Here is a 25,512-nt window from a genome sequence, read left to right on the forward strand (position 1 = left end):
CTTGCATCCATCTGGCCTTCATGTCTTGGCCTGCCCCCCCCCCCCCCAAACCTCAGATAAAGAGCCTTGGAATCTGGCTTGACAAAGCGCTTGATTTCTCGGTCCAAGCCACCAAGACTGCCTCCACATGTATCGGGCTGATGAAAATGCTACGCAAAGTGCTCCCTTTGCTCCCTTCCCAGGCGAGGAGGATCATGGTCCAGGCCCTGATACTCTCCCGCCTGGATTATGGAAATGCCCTATACATAGGAGCCCCGGCAGCAGTGACCCATAGGCTTCAAGTTATACAAAACTGTGCTGCCCGACTATTGTATAGGAGTTTGAGTTTGAGTTTAAAAATTCTTATATAGCGCTCTTACACCAGCGGTTTCATGGCGCTGTAACTGGCAGATCTCCACAATAGACAAGGAAGGGAGGTCGGATAACAGAGGATTAAATGAAAATTTTGCTGAAGAAGTAGGCTTTAAGTTTCTTTCGAAACTGGGAATATGGGGTTAGGGATCTGAGATCAAGGGGTAATGAGTTCCAAAGGGTTGGGGCAAGGGTCGCAAATTTTGAGCCCCCCCACTTTTTCCGGCGAAACCGGGGAACTATCAGGAGGGATTGGGAAGAAGATCGGAGCTCCCTAGTTGGCAAGTAGGGGATAATCTCCGAAGAAATGAATGCAGGTGCCGTACCCAATTGAGCCTGGTAAGTGATTGATGCAAGCTTGAATTGGATACGTTCCCGAACCGGAAGCCAATGTAAAAGTTTCAGAAGGGGGGTGACATGTGAGGATTTAGGAAGGTTAAAGACCAGCCGAGCCGCCTGGTTTTGGATCATCTGCAACCGCCTGAGACTATATGCAGGTATACCTGCATATTGGGCGTTGCCATAATCCAGGCGGGAGATGACCATCGCAAGGACGATCAACTTCAAGGCCTCAAAGGTGAAAAATCGAGAGACCTTGCGGATGGTGCGAAGAGACAGAAAAGAGGAAGAAACCACAGAACTAACCTGGGAGTGAAGGGTAAGGTGAGAGTTGAGTTTAATACCAAGGGTTTTGACCGAAGTAGAGGGGACCGGAGAGGGGCCAAGGGAAGGGGGCCAAAAGAGTGAAGACCAGGGACTGGAGCAACCACCCGTCAACACCAACTCGGTCTTATCAGGGTTGAGTTTCAGGTGGTTGAAATCCATCCAGTCCCTGATGAAAATCATAGTGGACTGGAAATTAGAGATAGAGGCAGAAGAAGAGGACAGATTGAAGACAAGTTGGAGGTCATCCGCATAGTTGTATACGGAGACCTCCATTTGTTGTAAAGAAAAAATGAGGGGAGAAATGTAAAGATTAAACAGAAGAGGTGAAAGGTAGGAACCTTGGGGGACCCCGCACAGAACTTTCCGAAAGTCCGCAGTGAAGTCACCCAGGCGAACTGCCTGGGTGCGGTCCCTCAGGAAGGAGGACAACCAAACCAGGGCCGTACCCCCGATCCCCGCCGCCGCGACACGGGAAAGTAAGATGGTATGATCCACCGTGTCGAAGGCGGCAGAGAGATCGAGGAGGACCAGTGCCTGGAATTGATTGGTGTCCCTCCCCTCCCTGAGGTTGTCAAGGACCGAAAGGACTACGGACTCCGTAGAGTGTGCGGGGCGAAAACCGGCCTGGCGGGCAGCCAGTACCCCATTTTCTTCCACAAAGGTGCTCAGAGACCTGGTGACATGGCGCTCGAGCACCTTAGCCAAAAATGGTAGAAGAGAAATGGGGCGAAAGTTGGCTGGGATCGAGGGGTCTGCGCCAGGTTTTTTTAAAATGGGTAAAATGATAGCTGATTTCAAGGGGTTGGGAACAACCCCCTGAGAGAGTGAGCTGTTTAGTAAGTGAAGGGGAGGATCAGGGCAAGAGATGTAAATGTGACGAAGTATTTGAGCAGGACAGGTGTCAAGGGGAGAGCCAGATTTTACAAGGGGGATTAAGGATGTGAAAGATTCCTTGGTCAGAAGGGGGAGAGAGTTTAATTGTCCTTGGGAAAGAGGGCACTGAGGATCAACAAAAGACGGGGAAGGTGCAGGGATATTAGCTTTAATGGCAGCAATTTTATCAATGAAAAAGCTGTTCAGAGAGTGACAAAGGGCAAGGGAAGGAGAGGGCTTAAGAGAGGTACGATCTGAAAAGGCTAGGTTCTGAACAATCGAGAAAATTTCCCTAGATTGGTTCTCGGCTGTGAGGATCTTGGAGGAGAAATAGGCCGTTTTAGCGGCCAAGATGGCATTCTTATATTGAGCTAATAGAGTGGTAAAATCAGCTCTTAAGATGGGACAATAATTTCTCCTCCAGGCCCTCTCAGCACGGCGTACCGATAATTTGATGGATTTCAGGTCATCGGTAAACCACAGGTTGGCATCTTTCTCCCGCTTGGAAGTCAGACGTTTCAAGGGGGCAATGGACTCACTGGCTGAGGAGAGCCATTGTTCAATGCTGTTAACCTGAGCCGAGGTGGAAAGCCCGTGTAAGACGGGATAGGAAGCACTTAAAAGAGCTGATAAGTTCGCCGGGTCAACTCTACTCCACGAGCGGACCCAGACATTTTTAGGAAGGGGGGCCCTATCTGGAGGACTGATAGGAAGAACAAAAGAAATTAAGTGATGATCAGACCAAGTGCAAGGAGAAATAAGAAGGGAGTCGACAGGGCAGTTCAAGGACCAAATCTGGTCCAAGATATGCCCCTTGACGTGAGTTGGGGAAGATACGTGAGAAACAAAATTAAGAGATAAAAGTGTGTCTGAAAACTCTCTAGAAGATGAACACTCTGCTGGGTCGGAGGGCCAAAAATTAAAATCACCCAGTAGTAACACCGAAGAGTTATTGACCGAGAGGGTGGCTAACACCTCCTCTCATTTATCGACTGGGGAGGTCGATAAATGAGAAGACAGGTGAGAGGGGGGGATGTGGACGTGGTTCGAATAGCAAGATACTCTGTGGTGGCAATATCGGGGAGAGAGAGCAGTTGAAATGGAAGATCAGAACGGGCAATGACCGCGACGCCACCCCCCGTTCTGCCGGATGAACGATCGGCCCGAAGTGCATAGTAGGGGGCGGGCAATGTAGCTAGCAAGGTGGGTAGAGAGTCATCACAGAACCATGTCTCGGTTAAAAGGAGAAGATCTGGTGCATGATGATCTAACAGCACTGATAGTTCATGTGAATGAGCCACCGCCGATCTGGTATTCAGATAATACGCCTTAAGGGTCTTAACTGGGGCAGTATTGACGGCTTCTGTGGAAAGGGGGACCGGAATAGGAGAAGTGAATGAACAGGAACAGTGAGAAGGAGGGGATAAATCTAGCTGGGATATCCGTGAGTGTGTAAAGGCAGATAGAACCCACGGACCCTGTAGCCTGTGAAGCTGGAAAGGAGTGTAAGAAATGATTTGGGCAGGAAAAATTCCTTATGGGGTAACCCAGTATCCCTAAGAACCTGGGCAATACAACAATAGTTTCAACAATGGTTCCGTCGGGTATGAACACAATTACTTTAAATCATGTATTTATCTTCAACTGAAATCTAAGCATAACATTCCTACTTATTATGCTACCTCTGTTAGGCCATAGAAGTGCAAAACCAAATCCGACTATTGTATAACATCCCCTGCTGGCAGTCAGCCAAGAAAGCTCTAAAGGAACTTTACTGGCTCCCAGTAGCGGCCAGAGTGCAGTTCAAGGCCATGTGCATTTTGCACAAATCTTTTCACCGCACTGGCCCGGCAATCCTACACCCCATAGCTACGCCCTATGCCCCGTCCAGAGCCCTCCGTTCTTGCTCTTTACAGCTAGCAACTACAACTAAAATCAACAAAGCTCGTTGGGGCGGTCGCTCCTTTTCCCACACTGCGGCCAAGCTTTGGAACTCCCTCCCGCTCTCCCTTCGAGAGAACAATAACCGCATGTCCTTCAGAAAGGCCTTGAAAACTCACTTGTTCGCAAAAACTTGTTGATCTACCTTGAGCTCGCCACAAGCATTCAGTCAAAAGCGCTGCGAGGCCTTCGGGTAGTTATGCGCTATATAAGTGTAATTTTTTATTTCATTTAATTTCACTCTCTTGCTCTTCCCTGAATGCAATGGCAGCTTGTACCATTGACATACCTCGTTTATTCTTCTTTGCTAATTTCATTTCTTTCTGTTTGGCTTCTTTGCGCCACAGGCGAAAAAAGTAAAACATCGCCGTCTGGGCTTTCTTCTTGAAAAGTTTCACCTCTAGATTATCTAAAATCTCTGTGTCAAAGCTATGATATTGAGGCCATTTTAAAACACCATCATTTCTGGTGTATCGGATCCACACTTTATTATATATGATAGGGCCTACGCCATGCTTCACATAGAGCTCATATGTTGGAGTTCCAATCGGAGGAACCGGACACGAATCCTACAATCGGGAGTCCCTACTACAACCAAGACAAAACAAGTTTCCAAGTCTGCTAAGACCAGGCATCTTCGCTCTCTTGTCTAGCTTCAAACTTCAAAGGATTATCGAATACGATAGTCTCGTGAATACACAAGTCCCTCAGCTTTGGCGCTTGCAAGTTCCAAATCAAAGCGTATCTCAAGGATACCAAAACTAAGAATCAAACTAAGGACTGGGAGATGCTCCACTTATACTTAACTGAAGTATTGATGATCAATGACGTCACTAGAAGACTCGTCTATCGTTTCGCTCTACCAAGTATCAATGGGTCCAAAACAGGGCGATAGTCAGGGCAGCAGTCCTTCGTAGCCGTCGGGACGCGGGGAACCTCGCAGCAAAGACCTTTGGAACCACGTCGACATACTGGGGTCGCTGAAGTGGCTGGCCGTCCTCTGGAATTTTCACACGAAGCTCCTCACGAACATCTGGCTTGGACCGACACCGCTTGATGCCGCCCCGAGTTGGGCGCCAACTGAGGTACCGGGTTTTTAGGGACCCGGCGGTGCCAGGGGGGAACACCCAAAGACCTCTTGAGTCCTTCCTGTTTTGGACCACAGAAACACAGAGTCTTCTAGGTGATGTCAAGGATCAAGTTTTATTGGCTGCAACCAAGTAACAAGCGTCCTAGAAGTATAACAGCACGGTGTGTATATTCTCAGGAGACTGTTCGTTTTTACAGAGCCAGTCTTCTCTTTTTATACACAATATTACACTTCAGGCAAGAATTCCTAGTTTTACAGTTTGGTCATATACATATTTTCACAACAAAGGAAAAGCAGAGTCATGATGGCAAGCCCATATTTTCGTTTGTCCAGTTCGTGATAGATTACCCAGCAAGGCCCAGAACTTCCATCAGATATCGATGAAACCCCCATAAAATTGGGCCCCTCCTCCTTGTAAAACTAGCCATAAAGAAGAAACAGAGACAGGTGTGTGTGTGATTAGCCATTGCTTGTATGCGGTGGATGGTTTATGACATGTTGTGCCTTGATGCTAATCTCGCTCGCCCATTGGGTTGGGGACTGCCCGAACAGGTTTGGCTGGAGGCAGTGGAGTCAGCACGCCCAGGTCACAGAGGAGTCAGCAAAGGTGTACGTGTCCTTTCAGATCGAATTCGGCCTTGGTCATTTTGGCTATGTAAGGGCAACCACAAGATGGATGCCGCTCACAAAATGGAACCAGAGGGTTCAAGACGAAAACTACGATTTAAGGGTGATTTTGTCACTCGATCATGACGCAAATGCAAAGGTATAATGTCCCAATCATTACCGGTCTGCCGATACCAAATTCGTCATGGTATGATGATATTTTTGACACGAGTATAGAGCCTCGGTACCACATTATAGCAGGTTCCAGAATTTTCAGTACCACAGTTCAGAGGGCCCCCTTCTCAGTAGCGCGCCAGCTACCAACTCCATCAATCCAGGTGGAATTCGGGACACGCCTGACAAACTGTTGGTAGGACATTGGACCTTGACTTTCTGCTACCCTAAAGTCAGAAGGCGAGCCCCTACTACTGTCTGTGCTGTGTGCTTTACCTACTTGTTTTTTCCTTCCCAAGGATTGTATGGTGCGTAATTGTGCACAACTATCTTATCTTTGAAAATTCATAAGAAATACATCACTTACCTTAGAACGTAGTTCTTGGTTCGAAAATATATATAAAAAGAATTGTTATTTTTTTTATTGGTCTCACCTTTATTCTTTCAGTTTATGCTTCACTTCTTGCCTCTGTGAGTACAACAAATGCTTAGCACTACCCTCTGATAAGCATAACTGCTCGACCACACTACTACAAAAGAGAGCGTTAGTATTATCTACTTTAGCCTCTGTAAACCAATTGGGGACCCACTAGATTCTCTGCACATTGTCCTTCTTTTTAGTACACTATATAGAAAGCCAAATTCCTACAATAACCAATCAGGCAACAGCACCCTGCAGAATACTCCAAAGGGGAGGCTAAATCTTTCAGATTTTCTACTTCACATCGTGTAAAGGGAGTCTTCCTGAGCTCTGCTCACTTTTCTTCATCTAGAGACTGGAATGAATCATAAAAAACTACTACTATGTCCGACACATGGAAAAAAGGCTTCTTCAAATACTTCAAAACCTGTGGAAATAAAAGGCTTCCTGTGGAAGACCCACATGAGGACTGTCTCCACTGCCTCTAACCCCAGGACAGGGTAAATGAGTGTAAAATGTGCTGCACTTTTTTCTGCAAAACATTGAAGGACAGGGAGGGGAGGCTCCTTCTGTGGCTACATAAGGCCAAATCTCAGAAATCCACCTCTTCTGAGGAAGACAGTGATACCTCTGCAAGGTCTCACAAGGTCTCACAAGAGAGCTAGATCGTCTGACAAAGAGACATCTGAGGGGAGCAGGAAGGCCTTCAAAACTCATCAGGCCAAAGAACCTCTGAGAAAGAAGAAAACCATGCATATTTCCACAGAGGCTGCTCCTCTAAACCCCCCACACCATCTACTAAGGCTGGAGATCGCCCTCATACATCTTCTTCTGAACCATTGACAACAAGGCACAAGACTCCTCTTAGAGCACCATCGACATCACCATCACCGTCGACAGCAATATCGTTGATGACGGTCACCACTGTCTCCTCTACAAGACCGTTGACGGCAAAGACAACATCTGTAAGCACACCGATCCTGTCAATGAGAATCCCTTAGTCAGCGAAGGCACATCCTACACCCATATTGACGCTACCTCTGCCGACACCGTTGACGATGACTCTGCCGATCGGGGGTGTACCGATAATATCTAAACCCTCATGGCAACCTGACACCATGCCAGTGACCATCGCCTCCGTCAATGATAATAAAAATCACCAACATTTCAAGGACAACACTGAGCAGCTCACAGTCCATCAGAGGTCCAAGTCAAGTATCAGGATAATGATGATATGGAAGAGGAAGAGCAGTACTATGGAAGAACAAATGAGGAAGTCAGTCTGAGCCGTTTCCATCATTGAGTATGTCTGGCAGGAGGAACCCGGCTACAGTGGCTGTGGTTCTGTCTTGTGTGGACAAAAAATACAGGGCTACAGAAGATTTCCCTGCTTGCCTCACAGGACATCCAAGCTAGATTCTGTTAGTTTGTAAGCAGCGCAAAGTTGCTCCAAAAACCCCTCCGCCCCCACCTCTACGCCACCAGACAAAGAGGACATGCAATTGGACAATATAGGCAAGAGGATCTCCATCAGGTCCGCCATCTCCATTTGTGCAGCCAATTCACTGCGATTATGGGTCGTTATGATCAGCAGATGTGATCGGATATCAGCACACCCATCGACTTAGTGCCAGAGGAAAAGAAATCTGAAGCAAGAAAAATCTTGCAGGAAGGCGAGTGCACCTCATTTGAACTAATAAGACTGTACAACGGACATCACCTCCACTGGCTGTGACCAACTGGCAGGGGCAGCAATCTTAAGAAGGCAGGGATGGCTCAAAGCAACATCCTTCAGGCCGGAAGTGAGCCCAAGATCCTGGATATGGCCGATAATGGGTAAACCTTATTTGGAAAACACAGAGACGATGCTCTGCTAGCCATCGAAACAGACACAGATACGGCGAGATCCCTTGGCACGTCTCAGTTCAGAAATGTGCAATTTCGGGGGATGCATGGAAGTGGGTTTTCAACCTACAGAGTTGGATATCAGCGCTCCCAACAGTACCACCCCTTCCATTCTCAATAAAGTTCTTCTTACCAGAAACAACCGTACAGTCAAGCACTCACAGTGGCATATACAAAACAAGGCCCCCATAGCTGCCAAGTTCTCAGATTGCTTATGTGTGACATTTCCATAAATTAAGTGTAATTATGAGTGACAATTAATTACTGTGAGTGACACTTTCTCACAAGCAAAATCAAGCAATGAAGACGAAGGAAATATATATATATATATATATATATATAATGAAGAAAACATTGGTTTCAGGGGCGTTATAGTAAGTAAAATAGCATTTAAAATTTTTTAGAAATTCACTGAAAAATCCATGAGTTTCAGGGACGTTATAGTTGGATGGACATTTCACTCATACAAAACCAGAGAAATTCAGCCGTTATAGTTAGTTGAGCTAACTATATCTCGCACCCGCATAATGCTGATGACGCCACATATTACATCATTCATGACATGGTCAGTGACATCACTGATGACATCCCATATGACTTCACTGATTGACATCACTGATAACATCATCCAGTGACTGTGCGTTTCTGTAAAGTTTACATATGTTTTATATATATATATATATATATATATATATATATATATATATACATATATATATATATATATATATATATATATATATATATATATATATATATACCAAGGTGTGTTGAAGAATGAGTGGGTGTATACTTGTCTGAATGGATGATTTAGTAGGTGCTTGATTGACTGTACAAGTGAGTGATTACACGTGTCTTACTGATTGCATGGGTCAGTGACTAATCTGTGTGAATGTCTGTATCAGTCTGTCAGTTGGTGTGTAAGGGGCTGGCTGGGGTGATGAGTAGCTACATGAGTGTCTATATGGGTTATTGATTGGTTGTCGGAGTATCTGTATGGGTGCCTGAGTGTCTGTGTGGGTGGGTGGGGGTGTGACTCTGTGCATAGATGTGTGAGTGGGTGATTCACTGGGTGTATGGGTTCAAGAGTGCATCTGTGAAGGGCTGTATGTATGGGTTAGCATGTGTATCGGTGTGTTGGTTAGTGAATGGATGTCTCAGTGGTACATGTGTGAGTAACTACATATGTAAAAGGCAGTATATGTGAGTGTTGGCGTATATAAATGGCTATATGTGAGAGTGAGTGATTGTGAGAGGGCTGTATGGATGAGTGTGTGCTTGTATCAGTGATTGTATAAGAGAGTAAGTATGGGTTAGTATCTGTATGAATAAGTGAGGTGGTGTGTGTATAACTGTATAGGTGAGTAAATGGGAGTGTGAGTGATTCTATACATGACTGACTAGGTGTGTGAGTAACTCTATGGATGAGTGGCGGTGTGTGAGTGACTGTATAGGTGTATGAGTGCATATGATAGTGATATATTCATGAGTGACTGCATGTATGAGTGACTGTATGAGTGAATGTGTGGATGTGTTTATAGACCTAGGAATCAGTGAGTGGGTATGTAGTAACTGGTATTGGGGTGTCTATGGTTTTGAAAATGGTAGTCTGTATTTTAGAGTGGGGGTATCAAAGGGTATGTTAGGGTATGAGGAGGTGCATCAGATTATCACGTGGATTACGTCATCAGTGATGTTATTTGAGATGTCATCAGTGATGTCATTTGAGATGTCATCAGTGATGTCATCAGTGATGTCACTGACCATGTCATGAATGATGTGACTGATGTGACTTCATCAGCAGTGAATTCCAGGGGCACGAGTTATAGTTAGCTCAACTAACTAGAACGGCCGAATTTCTTTGGTTTTGTATGAGTGAAATGTCCAACTAACTATAACGTCCCTGAAACCTATGGTTTTTTCATTGAATTTCTATGGTTTTTTAAATGCTAATTTCTAACTATAAAGTCCCTCAAACCTATGTTTTTTCAGTGAATTTCTAAGGTTTTTTAAATGCTAATTCCTGACTATAACATCCTTGAAACCTATGTTTTTTTCAGTGAATTTCAAACGGTGTTTTAAATGCTAATTTCTAACTATGCCTACAGTGGTAGGACATGTGCAGAAAGAGGAAGAAAAGCGCAGAAAGAAGCAAGCGAAATGCAGAAAGAGGCAACAGAAGTCCAGAAAGATGAAGAAAGGTGCAGAAAGAAGCAAGAGATATGCAGAAACAACCAACAGAGGTGCAGAAAGAGACCTTGTTGCAAAGACATCCTGTGCCCCTAACTTTTTGCTGACTGGTATTGGTGGTTGACTCTGACTAACCAGGCCTAGAGCCGGTGCTATGCTGAAAGACACTTAGAATACAGTGAAAACACCTACATGCACTAGGGTACACTATGGGTTGGGATATCCCTGTGATTGGCAAGACCTCCCCTGTAACATAATAGGGCAGGGGGATTAAAGCTACCTCTAAGTTAGAGGTGCAGAAAGGGGCAAGAGAAGTGCAGAAAGAAGCAACAGAGGTACAGAAAGAGGCAGGAGGGGTGCAGAAAGAAGGAAGATGGATGCAGAAAGAGTTAAGAGAGGGGAAGAAAGAGGCAGGAGGGGTGCAGAAAGAAGGAAGAGAGGTACAGAAAGAAACAAAAGAAGTGCAGAAATAAGGAACAGAGGTGCATAAAGAGGCAGAAGGGATGCAAAAAGAATGAAGATGGGTGCAGAAAGAGGTAAGAGAGGTGCAGAAAGAGGCGAAAGGGGTGCACAAAGAAGCAAGTGGGATGCAGAAAGAGGCAATAGAAGTACAGAAAAAGAAAGAAAGGTACAGAAAGAAGCAACAGTAATGCACAGAGAGGAGTATAAAGAAGCAAGAGTGGCTTTGACACCATTAGTACCAATTTAACACCCACATTTAACAATAAGTAACAGGTGACCGTTCTAGGTTTACAAAGGACCTTCCACCATGCTGTAACACTTGTTGCTGCATGTTTGTAACTTTTGAGCCGTTTGAGCTAGAAACAAGGCTTTTTTTCTTCAAATCTGAAGATTAGGCAGCAGACAATGAATTATGTGTCTAATGCAAAAAATGTATAATTGTGCGAAAGTTGGTGCAGCCAAACAGTTGCATAATTGCAATGGCCATACCATACCTCTGACTAGGTCCAGAAGTGCTTCTGAGTGATTTCTTCTTTTTTTTGTCTCACTAAGTTCATAGTTTAGCTTCTATGGAAATGAAGAAGACTAAACCTGAGGTTACCACTCCACAACACAGACTACATACCACAAGATTACTCTCCATAACACATAATCCTACTCTACATAATTCCTATACACTAAATGCCACATACTTTCTATCCACATAATTACACTGCACAACATACCACATATTTCCACTACACACAACGTACATCCACTCGACTCCAAGAAACATTGGTAAAACACTTTTAGATTAACAACACTAATAGCTCTAACTCTTTCAAATGTGTGACCTATTACATTACAAATGCTTCTTTAACTTTTAGTCGTGTTTGCAGAGTGGTGGAGAAAGGGGGCTGGGCCTCCAACCAGAGCTCAAGAATTCTACTGCGTAGGACTTACAGGAGGTACCAGGAGGGTTACTTGGCCACCAAAGTCCCTCAGGAGTAAAGTGGACTTCATCCTCCAACCCGTAGTGTGCCAGGAGGCGCGTTTGCAGAGTGGTGGAGAAAGAGGGCGGTGGCCTCCGAAGACCTGTTTGCAATCCCACTGTGTGGGACTTACTGGAGGTAACGGGAGGGGTAGTCAGCCCCCAAGGACATCTTTGGGGGGCCAACTACCCCCTGTTATCTCCAGGAAGTCCCACACATTAGGATTGTTAAGTTCTCCTAGCAGGGAACACCCCCCTTTGCCCACCACTCTGAAAATGTGCCTCCTGGCACCCTCTTGGTTGGGGGATGAAGTCATTCAAATAACAAAGGAGCAAAGAGGGAAAAATTGGAAAGGGTCGCCCTCCACTCATAAACTATATATCAAACTAAAGACCCAGTCCAATCGCGTGCTATTATAATAGTGACAACCAGGGGGGTATATACTGGAAACCTTCTCCCCACTACACTCTCATAAGCTTTATAAGGAGGTACTGCACTGTAGCTACGCTCAAATTAAAACACCTGTTCTCCCGGGCAACACCTCAGAACATCCACTCACAATGAGCCAACAACAGGTTGGTCACAGACGTCCACTACAAAAATAGACGTTCCTCATAAACGTGAAAAAATATATGATGATGAGACAGGGGCCTGTCTGGAAATTTCATACCAGTTACCCCGATGGTGGTGTTTCCGTGAGGGGTCATTTGCTTCTCGCACATATTTTTTCACGTTTATGAGGAACGTCTATGTATGTAGTGGACGTCTGTGACCAACCTGTTGTTGGCTCATTGTGAGTGGATGTTCTGAGGTGTTGCCCGGGAGAACAGGTGTTTTAATTTCAGTGTAGCTACAGTGCAGTACCTCCTTATAAAGCTTATGAGAGTGTAGTGGGGAGAATGTTTCCAGTATAAACCCCCCTGGTTGTCACTATTATAATAGCACGCGATTGGACTGGGTCTTTAGTTTGATATATGGGGGATGAAGTCCCCATCACTTGTGGGGGTCCCTAAGGGCCAACTAGCCTACCTGTTACCTCCAGTAAGCCCCAACCAGTGGGATTACTGAGGTGGACACAGGCCATGCCCCATTTCTCCACCATTCTGCAAACGTGCTTCAAGGTGCGCCCTTGGCTGGGAGATGAAGTCACGTTGCCTCCTGAGGATGCTAGGGGGCCAACTAGTCCACCAGGTACCTCCAGTAAGCCCCACACAGTAGATTTCTGAGATGTGGTCCGAGACCACACACCCTTTTTACACCACTCTGCAAACGCACCAACTGGCGCACTTCTGCTCGGGGATGAAGTCCACTTGTGTCCTGAGGTTCTCTTGACACAGGAGGGCCTCATCATCCACCAGCAGTGCGCCAAGAGGCGCGTTTGCAGAGTGGTGTAAAAAGGGGCATGACCTCTGATCACCTCCCAGCAATTCCACTGTGTGGGGCTTACTGGAGGTACCTGGTGGGCTTGTTGGCCCCCAGGGACCCTCAGGAATGAAGGGGACATAATCCTCCAACATAGAACACATAAGGGGGCGTGTTTGGAAAGTGTTGCAGGGAGGGGCTGCTTTTTTCTTTGTAAAAAATATTTTTAGAAGGGGTCTGTGTGGCCTCCCTTCTTTTAGTATTTTTTGGGCCCTGGGGACCCCATCCTCCAGGGCCTGAGCCTTTTTTTTTTTTAAAGTGGGAAAGGGGCCACATGGCCTCCCTTCCCTGGGCCACTATTGGCACTGGGGACCTCGTCCCCTGGGGCTTGGCCTCGTTTTTATGAAAAAATAATAATTCCTGGGAGGGAGGCTGTGTGGCTCCCCCTCCCCTGGGCCGCTTTTGGCACCGGTGACCCCATCCCCAGGGGCCTGGCCAGCCTTGTTTAATTTTTTTTGGGTGGGGGGACACCATCCCCTAGGGCTTGGCTAATGCTTTTTTTTAATAGGGAGGGAGGCCGTGTCGCCCCCCTTCCCTGGCTCCTTCTGGCCATGGGGACCCCATCCCCGGGGCCAGCCTTCAAGTTGGGGACCGCGGGGGGAGCCCAAATGCCTGCCAGAGTCAGCATTGCTTTTGGGCAAGGGGAGCTGCTAACATGCAGCTTCCCTTTCCCAAAAGCAATTCTGCTTTGCTTCTTCGAAGGGAGAGCAGTTTTCCTGCCCTGCCCTGCCATAGCAAACGGCAATGTCCTGTGGGTGGGCAACCTGGTACATTGCAGGAGCCCGCCGTGGGAGGGGTGGCAGTCCCCAGGGCCATCGAGGGCTCCAGGGGGGGGGCACGTGGCCCCCCCTCCCATCATTTGCACAGCCTCATGGAGGTGGTGGTTCCCGGGGCAGGGGGTCCACAACGTGCCCTATATTCTAATTTGTGATTGACCCAGGGAAGTGGTGGTCCCTGAGACAATGTGGGGGAGGCAGGAGCCCCCCCACACTTCCTTTAAATTATGTTGCCCTGTCGAGGTGGTGGTCCCTGCGAATGACGATAAGACGGAGGTGCTGGTGGTGGGGCGGGCCCCAGGTGTGTGGTCGTCGACATGGTGGCCCCAAGATCTGGGGTGACACCTATGCCATGTGGTCAGGCAAAAAACCTGGGAGTCTGGTTGGACTCTAGCCTCTCTTTCGACTACCAAACCAGGCGGGTGGCAGAGACTTGCTTCGGGATTCTGAAGGTGCGAAAAACCTTGACCTATTACCTATGGCGGCTAGGAAGACGTTGGTCCATGCACTGGTGACATCGCGCCTAGATTATGGTAACATTCTGTATGTAGGCGCACCAGCAAGATGCCTGCTACGTTTGCAGGGAGTGCAGACTGCAGCCGCCCGCCTCATTTTGAGGCGTCCGAGACGGTCTTCTGCCAGAGCAGCACAAGCGGTGCTTCAACGGCTCCCGATTAGAGAAAGAGTCATCTTTAAAGCACTTTGTATCTGTCACAGGATTCTGCAGAGGAAAGCCCCTCTGTACCTAGCTGATCTTGTGACCTTGTACATTCCTTCACGTCAGCTGAGGTCAGGGGTGGTAGGCATGGTATGTGTTCCTGCTACTAAAAAGGCCAGGATGGGCGGTCGGTCCTTCCGTCTACTGGCGGCTAAACAATGGAATGGCCTCCCGATGGAACTCCGGATGGAGTCCCAGGAGAGATGCTTTAGGAAAAAACTAAAAACATTCCTCTTTCCACAAGGTTAGGTGGCATCTGGCTTGGGCCTTGCTCTCCGGTCGACTTTACCGCAGCGCGGGGACACACTGGCATTAGTGTAACCATTACGCTCTATAAATGGATATTATTATTATTATTATGACACACAAGCAGCAGAGCCCTATCTGGCCTCATCAGTGAGGTGCAGCTTGGATCCTATGACACACAAGAAAAGGAGCCCTCTCTGGCCTCATGAGCGGGGTGCAGATTTTATCCTATGACACACAAGCACAGGGTGCACGTTTGGCATCACATAACTATAACACTAATACCATTAGAAGCATTAGCCACTGGGAGCTGCTCTGACTCTTTTTGCCACTGCAGGTGGGGACTGATCGCCTCAGAGCAGAGCCACCCCCCACGCGGCACTGAATTCCTTGCTTTTGTAACACATCATCAACCAGGCTTCCCTTCTGTGTACATATGTAGATGTTATGTTGTGTTTTTTATTCCATATTAATTGTAATTAGAGTCTGAAACTATATCATCAAATGTACATTTTCTGAGAACTGCTCTTTCAAACTGCCAATAAAAAAATATATATATTGCCAAAAATATGTACAATTGTAAGATTTGACAGTTCCAAACATTGACCATCATGACGGTCCTATTATTTTGTCACTGTTTAATTGAGAACAACCATCTTCCTCTCTCAGTTCCCCACCTCTTAAGAACTGCTGGACTTGCTAGGACCCACCTTCAGGAAGCTCTTGGCTGCTGCCCGGCAGGCCTGGTAGTACTGGAGATAGGTGGTAGTTTGCCACTGCCCGTCTCTCTTGACGGCCAGTGCTGGGTGGTCACCAAAACGCTTGGCAGAATCCCATAACCTCTGGTGTGTTGTGACTGGAGGCTCTGCGGCTGGTCCTGTCTCTTCCATGCGCAGCCTCACCGCTCCATGCCTTACAGTGGTCCAGAAGCTGTCTGCTGGAGCCACATTAAGTTCTTTGGGGCACTTCTGCCCAATGGCACCTGAAGGCTTTTGTCCTGTAAGATATAGAAGGAAGAATGACATTCACTATGGTATGGAGTAAGCAGACAGGCTATGCTGCCACACCTGCTCTGCACCAATGAATTTCTCTTTTCATTGAGTAGTTACATCACCAAAAACTGTGGGATAAAAAAGTAGACAGGTTGTCTGGACTGATGAGCATCGCCAGCCCCTCATGCGAAGTTGAGACCCCTCCACCTCCCATCCACGCTGTAGTGCATGTCCAGTGATACCTTAAAATCAGCCATCGGAGGGGATGCAACGGCGTAGTCATCCGGAGATTATAATAACAATCTATTCTCTATAGTGCTTAAATTACGTTTCTGTGCGTTGTAAAAGTGAATGTTAATGTGTTGTAACTTAAACCTTCTCTTCCTGGCAAAACAGTCAGATAAAGAGAAACACACCAAGACCTTCAAACAGATGGATGAAGACAGCGATGAACTCCCGCTAGTGAGGAGTATGAACGGAACTTTTCAGTCTGCGGGGCTGCCGGGCTGTGTGCAGCTGCATGCATTCAATGAGCTACAAGCTGTGTATTTTTTCCTATGCATTAATATTTGAAAGGCGAGCTATCGTATAAAGGGAAGAGGCACATGAGGGGGGGACGGGGAAGAGCTAGGGGCACTTACTTCCGGAAACTTCCGGTTAGTGAGTACAGGGTTTTCCCAGGGGAGGTGGGGGGGTCTTGGAGGACACGGGGGGTGGTGGGGCACAAGGTAAATAGGAAAAAATACACACTATTGAATGAGCTCCAATCTTTCTACTTTTGCAAATTCTTGAATATAAGTTTTTTTACTCATCGTCGGCAAAATAATATGAACTCATATAAATTGTCAGTCTCACAAAGTAATCCATATTCTCAGCGCTATGAGTAGGCTCAAGTTATTATCCTGGAATGTTAATGGTCTCCGCACCAGGCCTCGTGCTAATAAAATCATGCAATATCTTCGAGATGCCGATGCGGGGATCATTATCCTCCAGGAGACACATTTAATCGAAAGCGAAATGCTTGAGTTAGTTAAAAGGGATAGATGGATAGAATCCTCGATCTCAACATCACAAACATCTAATACACGGGGGTTTCTATTCTCTTCAAGAAATCCGTTAGATTCAAAATAAAACAGCAGAAAGTAGACTCTGGAGGGAGATGGGCCATTGTAGCAATAGAGATAGGAGGAATGAAGCTAACACTAGTAGGCTATTACGGACCAAATATTGATGATCCGTCAGCATTGGAATCCCTATTTAAACACCTGTTGAGATTCCCAGACCCGGTGATCATATTGCAAATGCTACTTACCAGTATGCATCTGTTCTTGGCATGTAGGGCTGCTGACATTCATATCTGTGCATAGTCCGCCACCTAGTGTTGGGTCCGGATGATTGCACATTGTTGTCCTGGAAGAGTCTTCGAAGTATCACGAGATAGGTGGCTCCTCCCCTGGACTACAGTGCGCATGGGCATCGCCTCCATCCCCAGATTGTTTTTAGCCATAGGCAGAGATGGAGTGAAGAAGTGAGTGATGACCATGCTATGAGCATATGTTTGTATATGAATACATACTGCAGCTGCTACAGGCGCCGGGGAGGAGGGTGGGCGATATGAATGTCAGCAGCCCTACATGCCAAGAACAGATGCATACTGGTAAGTAGCATTTGCAGTTCGAGGCATGTGGGCTGCTGAATTCATATCTGTGCATAGAATACATAGCAGTCCCTCCATTAGCGGCGGCCGCCCGTGCCAGCTGCAGCAGTCTGAAAAAGCGTTTTTAGAACAGCCTGACCAACAGCTGCCTGTTGTTTTGAATGCACGTCTACACAGTAGTGCTTAGTGAAAGTATGAGTGGTAGACCATGTGGCTGCTCTACAGATGTCTTCTAAGGGAATGTTACCTAAGAACGCCATAGAGGCCCCCAACTTCCTAGTGGAGTGGGCCCTCGGTGGTATAGTGAGAGTGCGCTTTGCTTTAGCGTAGCAGATCTGAATGCACTTTACTATCCATCTAGCTATTCCTGCTTTGGAGATTGCATTTCCCTTGTGTTGTGTGGCAAAAGCAACAAAAAGTTGTTTGGTTTTGCGGAAATCTTTTGTCCTGTCCACATAATACATCAAGGCTCTCTTCACATCAAGGGTGTGGAGCATCCGCTCCGCCAGCGTCTCTGGGTTTTGGAAGAACACCGGCAATTCAATAGTCTGGTTTATGTGAAACTGCGAGACCACTTTGGGTAAGAACTTAGGGTTAGTGCGGAGCACCACCCTGTTGGCATGTACCTGGAAGAAGGGTTCTTGGATGGTGAGCGCCTGCAGTTCGCTAACCCTCCGTAGCGATGTGATTGCTACCAAGAACGCCACCTTCCAGGTCAGAAACTGCAGCTCGCAAGAGTGTAGTGGCTCAAAGGGAGGACCCATCAGCCTTGTAAGAACCACATTGAGGTTCCATTCCGGAGCTGGTGGAGTCCTTGGTGGAATGACTCTTTTGAGGCCTTCCAGAAAAGCCTTGATAGCAGGGACCTTAAAGAGTGACAGGTGTTGCCTATTTTGGAGGTATGCTGCCATAGCCGACAGGTGAACGCGGATGGAAGAGTAAGCTAGATTACACCGATACAGGTGAAAGAGGTAACATATGATGTTTTGAATGGAAGCGTCTAGCGGGTCAATGCTGTGCTCCCCACAGTAGACGACAAACCTCTTCCATTTAGCCGCATAACAAGCTCTAGTAGTGGGCTTTCTCGCCTCCCGAATGATGTCCATGCAATCGGGAGGAAGATTGAGGTAGCCAAACTCTAGGACTTCAGGAGCCAGATCGCCAGGTTGAGCTGTTGCGGATCTGGGTGCTGAATGTCGCCATGGCTCTGCGTCAAAAGGCTGGGAGTGAGATGAAGCCTTTGATGCGGTACCACGGAGAGTTCCAGAAACGTGGTGTACCATGGTTGGCGAGCCCACGTTGGAGCAACCAGGATGAGCGTCATCGAGTGTTGCCTGAGCTTGCGTGCCACCAGCGGTATCAGAGGTGCTGGGGGAAAAGCGTACGCAAATCTGCCTGACCAGTTCATCCACATCGCATTGCCCTGTGATTGGGGGTGTGGGAACCTGGCGGCGAAGCTTTGGCATTTTGCGTTCTCCTTTGTGGCGAACAGGTCTATCTCTGGATGACCCCACCTTTGGAAGTACGGTTGGAGTACTGATGGATGTAACTCCCACTCGTGCATCTGATGGCTGTGTCTGCTGAGCAGATCCGCCATCTGGTTGTCCTTGCCTGGGAGATGTTCTGCCATGAGGAAGATGTTCCTCTGAATGGCCCACTTCCACATGCTCTGAGCCAGATGAGACAGCTGTGGAGAGTGTGTTCCCCCCTGCTTCTGGATGTAGTACATGGCCGTCATGTTGTCCGTCCGGATCAACAAGACCTTGTTGCACAGATGTACTTTGAACGCCTTTAAGGCCATGAAGATTGCCATCAATTCCAACACATTGATGTGCATCTGCCTTTGCTGAAGTGTCCATAGTCCCTGCACCGTGTAATGGAGTACATGCGCTCCCCATCCCTGGAGAGAGGCGTCCGTTGTCAGGATGATCTGTGGGACAGGCTCTTGGAATGGTCGGCCCTTGCAAAGGTTCAGTGGATTCCACCAATGCAGAGAGTTGTACGCCCGACCGCTCACCAACACTAGGTCTGTCAGTTGCCCATGAGCCTGAGTCCACTGACGTGCCAGGCACTCCTGAAGCGGACGCATATGTAGTCTCGCGTGCGGGACAATGGAGATGCAGGAGGCCATCATGCCTATCAGCTGCATGAATACCTTCGCTGGAAGCGAGGTTTGGGGTCTGAATCTTTGGATCAGCGCCTGGATACTGGCGATTCTCACCGAACTCGGCTGCGCAGTGGCTGCCAGAGTGTCGATTGTCGCGCCCAGATACTGTCGCACGTGGGCGGGCTGGAGATGGGACTTTGGGTAGTTCAGAGAGAATCCCAGATCGTGCAGGAGGTGAATGGTGCGTGACACGTGGTCTACGCACTGCTGTTCCGTCTTTGCCTGAATAAGCCAGTCGTCTAGGTATGGAAAGACATGGACGTGCTGGCGACGGAGATGCGCTGCTACAGTCGCTAGGCATTTGGTGAAAACTCGTGGTGCCGTGGTGACCCCGAACGGCAGGACTCTGAACTGGTAATGCTGGTCTAAGATCTTGAATCTGAGATACTTCCTGTGTGATGGATGCAGGGGAATATGGAAATAGGCATCCTTCAGATCCAGCGTTGCTAGGAAGTCCCCTCGTTGAAGCAGGGGAAGCACCTGCTGCAATGTGAGCATATGGAAGTGCTCTGAGTTGATGTACCAGTTCAGGGGCCTGAGGTCCAGGATCGGCCTGAGTGATCCGTCCTTTTTGGGGATTAGAAAATACAGGGAGTAAACCCCTGTTCCCCGTTCTTGCAATGGAACGAGCTCTATCGCCCCTTTTTGCAGCATGATTAGTACTTCTTGCTGCAACAAGGTCAAGTGCTCTTCGGACATAGCACGGCCTCTTGGCGGTATGTCCGGTGGAATGGACGTAAGTTCTAGACAGTACCCGTACTGGATAAGGGACCTCACCCACCTGTCCGTGGTGATGGACCTCCACGCCGGCAGGAACTGCTGTAGTCGCCCCCCGACAGGTGTCGTGTGATCGGGGGGAAGTGACAAGACGTCACTGCTTGTTGGAGGCGGTGGACCTGGAGGCATTGTTTCCACGTCCTCTGCCTTTGATATTATTGCCTCTGTAGCCACCCCTGCCCTTGTTGTTGTTATACGAGGACTGGGTGTTACCCTTGTAATATTGCGTGGGCTGGGATGCCTGGCCTCTTGAGGTGCCTCTTGAATTGGAGCGGCGAAAGGAACCACCCCGAAACTGCTGACTTTGTAAAGCCCCCATAGACTTGGCAGTTTCGGTATCTTTCTTCATTTTTTCTAGGGAGGCATCCACCTCAGGGCCGAACAGATGGTCAGGATTCACCGGTTGACCCAGTAATGTGGTTTGTATATCGGGCTTGAACCCGGAAATTCGAAGCCAGGCATGGCGTCTAAGTAACACGCTTGTATTGATAGCCCTGGAGGCAGTGTCTGCTACATCTAGGGCACATTTGATGGATGCATTAGTAATGAGTTTACCCTCCTGAATGAGCATCTCCCCCGCCTCTTTGTAGTGGTCAGGCAAGTGTTGTAGGATGGCCTCTAAAGTGTCATAATGGGCCCTATCATAACGTGCAAGCAGGGCTTGGGTGTTAGAGATCCTCCAGATGTTTGCTGCCTGTGCAGCAATGCGTTTGCCTGATGCCTCAAAGATTTTTGACTCTTTGTCTGGGGGAGGAGCATCACCAGTAGACTGCGAATTCGCCCTCTTTCGTGCGTTGGACACCACCAGGGAGTCCAATGGCAAGTGTCCCTTAATATACGTGGGATCCGTGGGCGCCGCCTTATACTTCCTGTCGATGCGAGGATTGACCACCCGCGCCCGGGTGGGCTCCTTGAATACCTCCTGTGCATGCTTCAGCACTCCTTTGAGCATAGGTAGCGTCTTGACTTGCTTCTCGGCTACCGAGAAGGTGTCGACTAAGAAGTCCGCATCCACAGGGTCTGAGTGCAGTTCGACGTCATGGTTCGCTGCAGCTCTCTCTATTAATGCATTAAACGCCGCCGAGTCCTCCGTCGGGGACGTCTTCGCGGCGAAAAGTTGAGTGTCCTGGCCTGACTGCAGGTCATCCGTGTCGCCTCCTGCCGTCCAGGGCACCTGCTCCTCTTCCGGATCCGAGTACGCCGGATAGTTGTACTCGTCGTACTCCTCGTCCACATCAGGCACTGGGGAATGGGCCGGCGAGCGTTCCATGGCTTGTGGAGACAGAGGTTCCATCAGAGCCGGAGAGTCCGCAGAGTACTTTTTGCTCTTAAGTGGAATCCTAAAAGGTTCCAAAGGCGGCTCCGACGTAATCTTTCGCTTGAGGAGCGACAATTTTCCGGTGTTGGCGTCGATGGTCACCTCTCGACGTTCCTCCACCGCGAGCGGCTGGAGCCGAAGCTTCGACACCACCAAGGCAGCTTTCGGCGTCAACACTTCCTGAGAATGTCCGCCCTGCTTAGGCGCGAAGGCCTTCGGCGCCGACTTGGGAGGAAGGGTAAAACGGATGGGCGTTTGTTCCCTGGCAGGCTTCGGCGCCGGCCTAGGCACGACAGTGTCCTGGCTGGGAACCACAGTGGCCTGTTGGATCCGCTTCAAGGATTCTCCCACCTTCTTTGTAAGGGATGCCGAGGGCTGAACCATCTCGAGCGACTCTTCGTCTCCGAGAGCCCGGTCGCCGGCAGACCTCTTCTTCGGTGCCGACGCCCCCTGGCCTGTCGCCCCATCGGCGTGACGCTTCTTCGAAGCCGTTTTCGGGTCCGCGACCCCTTTCGGTGCCGACGCGGCCGCGTCGGAAGTCTTCACCTTCGGTGCCGACCCAGAGGACTTCGGGTCGGCCATTTTGGCGCGGCTCTTGTGGTCGGCCATCTTGGCGTGGCTCTTCGAGTCGGCCATTTTGGGTTTCGTGGAAGTTGACGCCTCCAGAACCTTCTTTACCAACGCCAGTTTCGGTTTCGGTTTCGCATCCGAGGGTGCGGGACCGGTTGGCTTCACTTTCGTTTTCTTGCCAGAAATGTCCGTGACCGGGCCCGGAGGCGGGGACGTAGGACTTAAAGTAAGATCTCGGGTAAGGCCCGAAGGCGATCCCTCGACCTGGGCCGTATGACGGGGGGAAACCCCGGAGTCCGGTTGGGGATGCTCTTCCTCTGAGCTATCTCCCATCGTGGCACAAATCAGTTCGTCGTCCCCTACCTCACCGGAGACTTCGTCGCAGGCCTCCTCGTCCGCGTCGTAGGTCTCTTCCTCGGACGCGGGGCCAGAGTCCGACTCTTGCACGTCGTCCTCCTCCTCGATCGATTCCTGAAAGATGTCATCAGGTGGGGGTGCCGAAGCCGACAACTGTGCCTGGAGTCGATTAGCACGGCGAATCTTCAAAGTTTTCTTACTCCTAAACTTTGAACACGCCATGCAGGTGTCTTCACGGTGATCCGGTGACAAGCATGTGTTGCACACGGGGTGCACGTCGAGGTGCGAATATTTCGAGTGACATAGCGGACACTTCTTGAATGGAGTCCGCTCCATAGCGAATGCGGTAGTGTAGGCCCGTCCGCGTCGAAGCACGTGGAAGGGCAGTAGGAGATTGGAGCTGAGAGTCAGTAAGAGAACCCGAACGCAACTATACCGACGCCCAGCCTAAAGACCTTTTGGTCTCAAGTATAATCGAACAACTATCGGTTCCGAAGGAGGGAACCGAAAACACATCCGAACCCTATGGCGGAAAAAAACAATCTGGGGATGGAGGCGATGCCCATGCGCACTGTAGTCCAGGGGAGGAGCCACCTATCTCGTGATACTTCGAAGACTCTTCCAGGACAACAATGTGCAATCATCCGGACCCAACACTAGGTGGCGGACTATGCACAGATATGAATTCAGCAGCCCACATGCCTCGAACCTGGGGATTTCAACATTACTCTGAACCCACTTCTGGACAAATCTCCTAGCAGTAGACAGAAAATTACCTCTAAATCCAGAAATTGTCTTATAGGCTTAATGAACCAGTATGGATATGTAGATATTTGGAGGTTTAGAGAGGGCCAGAGGCAAGACTTCTCATTTAGGAACCTTAAGTATAGACACAAATCTAGAATAGATTTTATCCTTACCAGTAGAGCTCTGGTCGATGATATCATCTCAGTATACTATATCCCATCACACCTTTCCGATCATTCAGCAATGAAGCTTGAATTAAAACTGGGTGCTATACCTCCTACAAGATTGTGGTCCTTTGATAGATCACTACTCACATCAACAGAGGATACAGAATTTCTACAATCAGAAGCACGTTATTTCTTCATCACTAATACGGGCACAGCCCCAGCAGGCATTGTATGGGACGCATTCAAGTGTACATTAAGAGGCATCGTAAAGAACAAGGCAGCCTATAGAAGAAGACAGTATATGGATGAAGTAACCTATATAGAGGATAGCATCTTAACTGTTCAGACTGACATTGACAGGGATGGGTTAGTAGATAACCATGACCTATCTTCTAAACTAGCAGAGATGGATAGATTAAAGAACACCCTATCAACAATCCTAGAGAAACGTGTCTTACAGAAATGGGAGGCAAGCAAACTCTCACATTTCCAATATGGGGAAGGGGCAGGGAAATTACTGGCCTGGAAAACTAAATCAGATCGGGTCCGAAACAACATCGCCTCCGTCACATCAGAGAGGGGCACCTCTTTCAGTGACGTAGAAATTAGAGAAACATTTAAAACCTTCTTTCAATCTATATATCAAGAAGACCTTAATGTTACCCATAATGACATTGTGAGTTGGTTGGAGGATATCTCCCTACCATCTTTAACACCAGAACAGAGCCGCTCCTTGGAAGAGGAAATAAGTATTGTTGAGGTAGAGAAGGCTATAAGGGGAGCAAAAGGGGGAAAGGCGGCAGGCACTGATGGTCTACCGAGCGAAATATATAAAAAATTGATTTCAGAGGTGTCCCCAATCTTAGTAACCTTATTTAATCAAATCCTGAGAGATGGCTCATTGCCACCTGCATCCTGGGATAATGCCTCTATAACCCTTATCTTGAAGCCAGGAAAACCCCCTTCGGATTGTGGCTCATATCGGCCTATTTCCATCTTAAATGCCGATTACAAAATCTTCGCCACAATACTGGCCAATCGGCTTGGCCGTGTAGCGCCTGATATAATATATCCCAATCAAAAAGGCTTTATAAAAGGGAGACAGCTATTCGAGCTTACTTACGAACTATTAGGTTCCATAGATATAGCTATAAAAGAGGCTATGCCTCTGTCTGTCCTCACGTTGGACGCTACCAAGGTTTTCGACAGGGTGAATTGGCTGTACCTGTCGGAGGCCTTGAGAAAGTTTAATGTTGGGGATAGATTCCGAAGAGCGATAAACCTGCTTTATCGAAGCCCTTCTTCTTCACTCCTGATAAATGGGGGTCTAACGGAGCCATTCAGAGTCACTAGAGGAACCAGGCAGGGGTGTCCCCTATCTCCCCTTCTTTTCGATGTATACATTGAACCCTTTGCCCAAACCTTAAGAGACAATGCACTCATTAAACCTTTTGTTTTCGGTGGCTGGGATAAAAAGGTGGCACTTTATGCTGATGACATCATGATTTTCCCTACAAACTTTGATGTAGCATATCCAGAGATAATTGACCTGGCTCTTAAATTTGGGAAAGTCTCAGGGTATGAGGTAAATGCCTCTAAGACAGAGTCAATGTCCTGGAATATCAATACAACTATTAATAACGAAACATCCAAACCTCAACTACGTTACCTGGGGATAAACATAGTTAAAGATATCAACTTGATTGCTTCATTAAACTTTGCCAAAACAGCAGCAGAGTGCCGAAAACTTATGAGAGACTGGACACATCTCCCGCTTACCATTTTAGACAAGGTTAACTTGGTGAAGATGAGTATCTTGCCGAAGATTTCTTTTTTGTTTAATTCAATTCCACTCTTTTTTGACTCTAAGTTAATTTCAAAGCTACAGAGCACGATTACTAGTTTTATTTGGAATAACAAGAGCCCTAGAATTTCTTGGAAAAAAATT

At 48.0% G+C, this 25,512-nt stretch overlaps 1 protein-coding gene across 1 annotated transcript in view; it reads right to left on the reverse strand.

Moving 5' to 3' along the window:
- The window catches only part of LOC147725882 (long-chain-fatty-acid--CoA ligase ACSBG2-like), a 194,013-nt gene that overhangs the window by 79,726 nt on the left and 88,775 nt on the right, over nt 1-25,512 (reverse strand). The window contains exon 2 of the mRNA XM_086963382.1: nt 15,523-15,809. Within this exon, the coding sequence (XP_086819508.1) occupies nt 15,523-15,809 (287 nt within the window). The remainder of the gene's footprint in view (nt 1-15,522; nt 15,810-25,512) is intronic.

This window comes from Lissotriton vulgaris, chromosome 3_1 (assembly GCF_964263255.1).
Source record: "Lissotriton vulgaris chromosome 3_1, aLisVul1.2, whole genome shotgun sequence".
Taxonomy (NCBI): Eukaryota; Metazoa; Chordata; class Amphibia; order Caudata; family Salamandridae; genus Lissotriton; species Lissotriton vulgaris.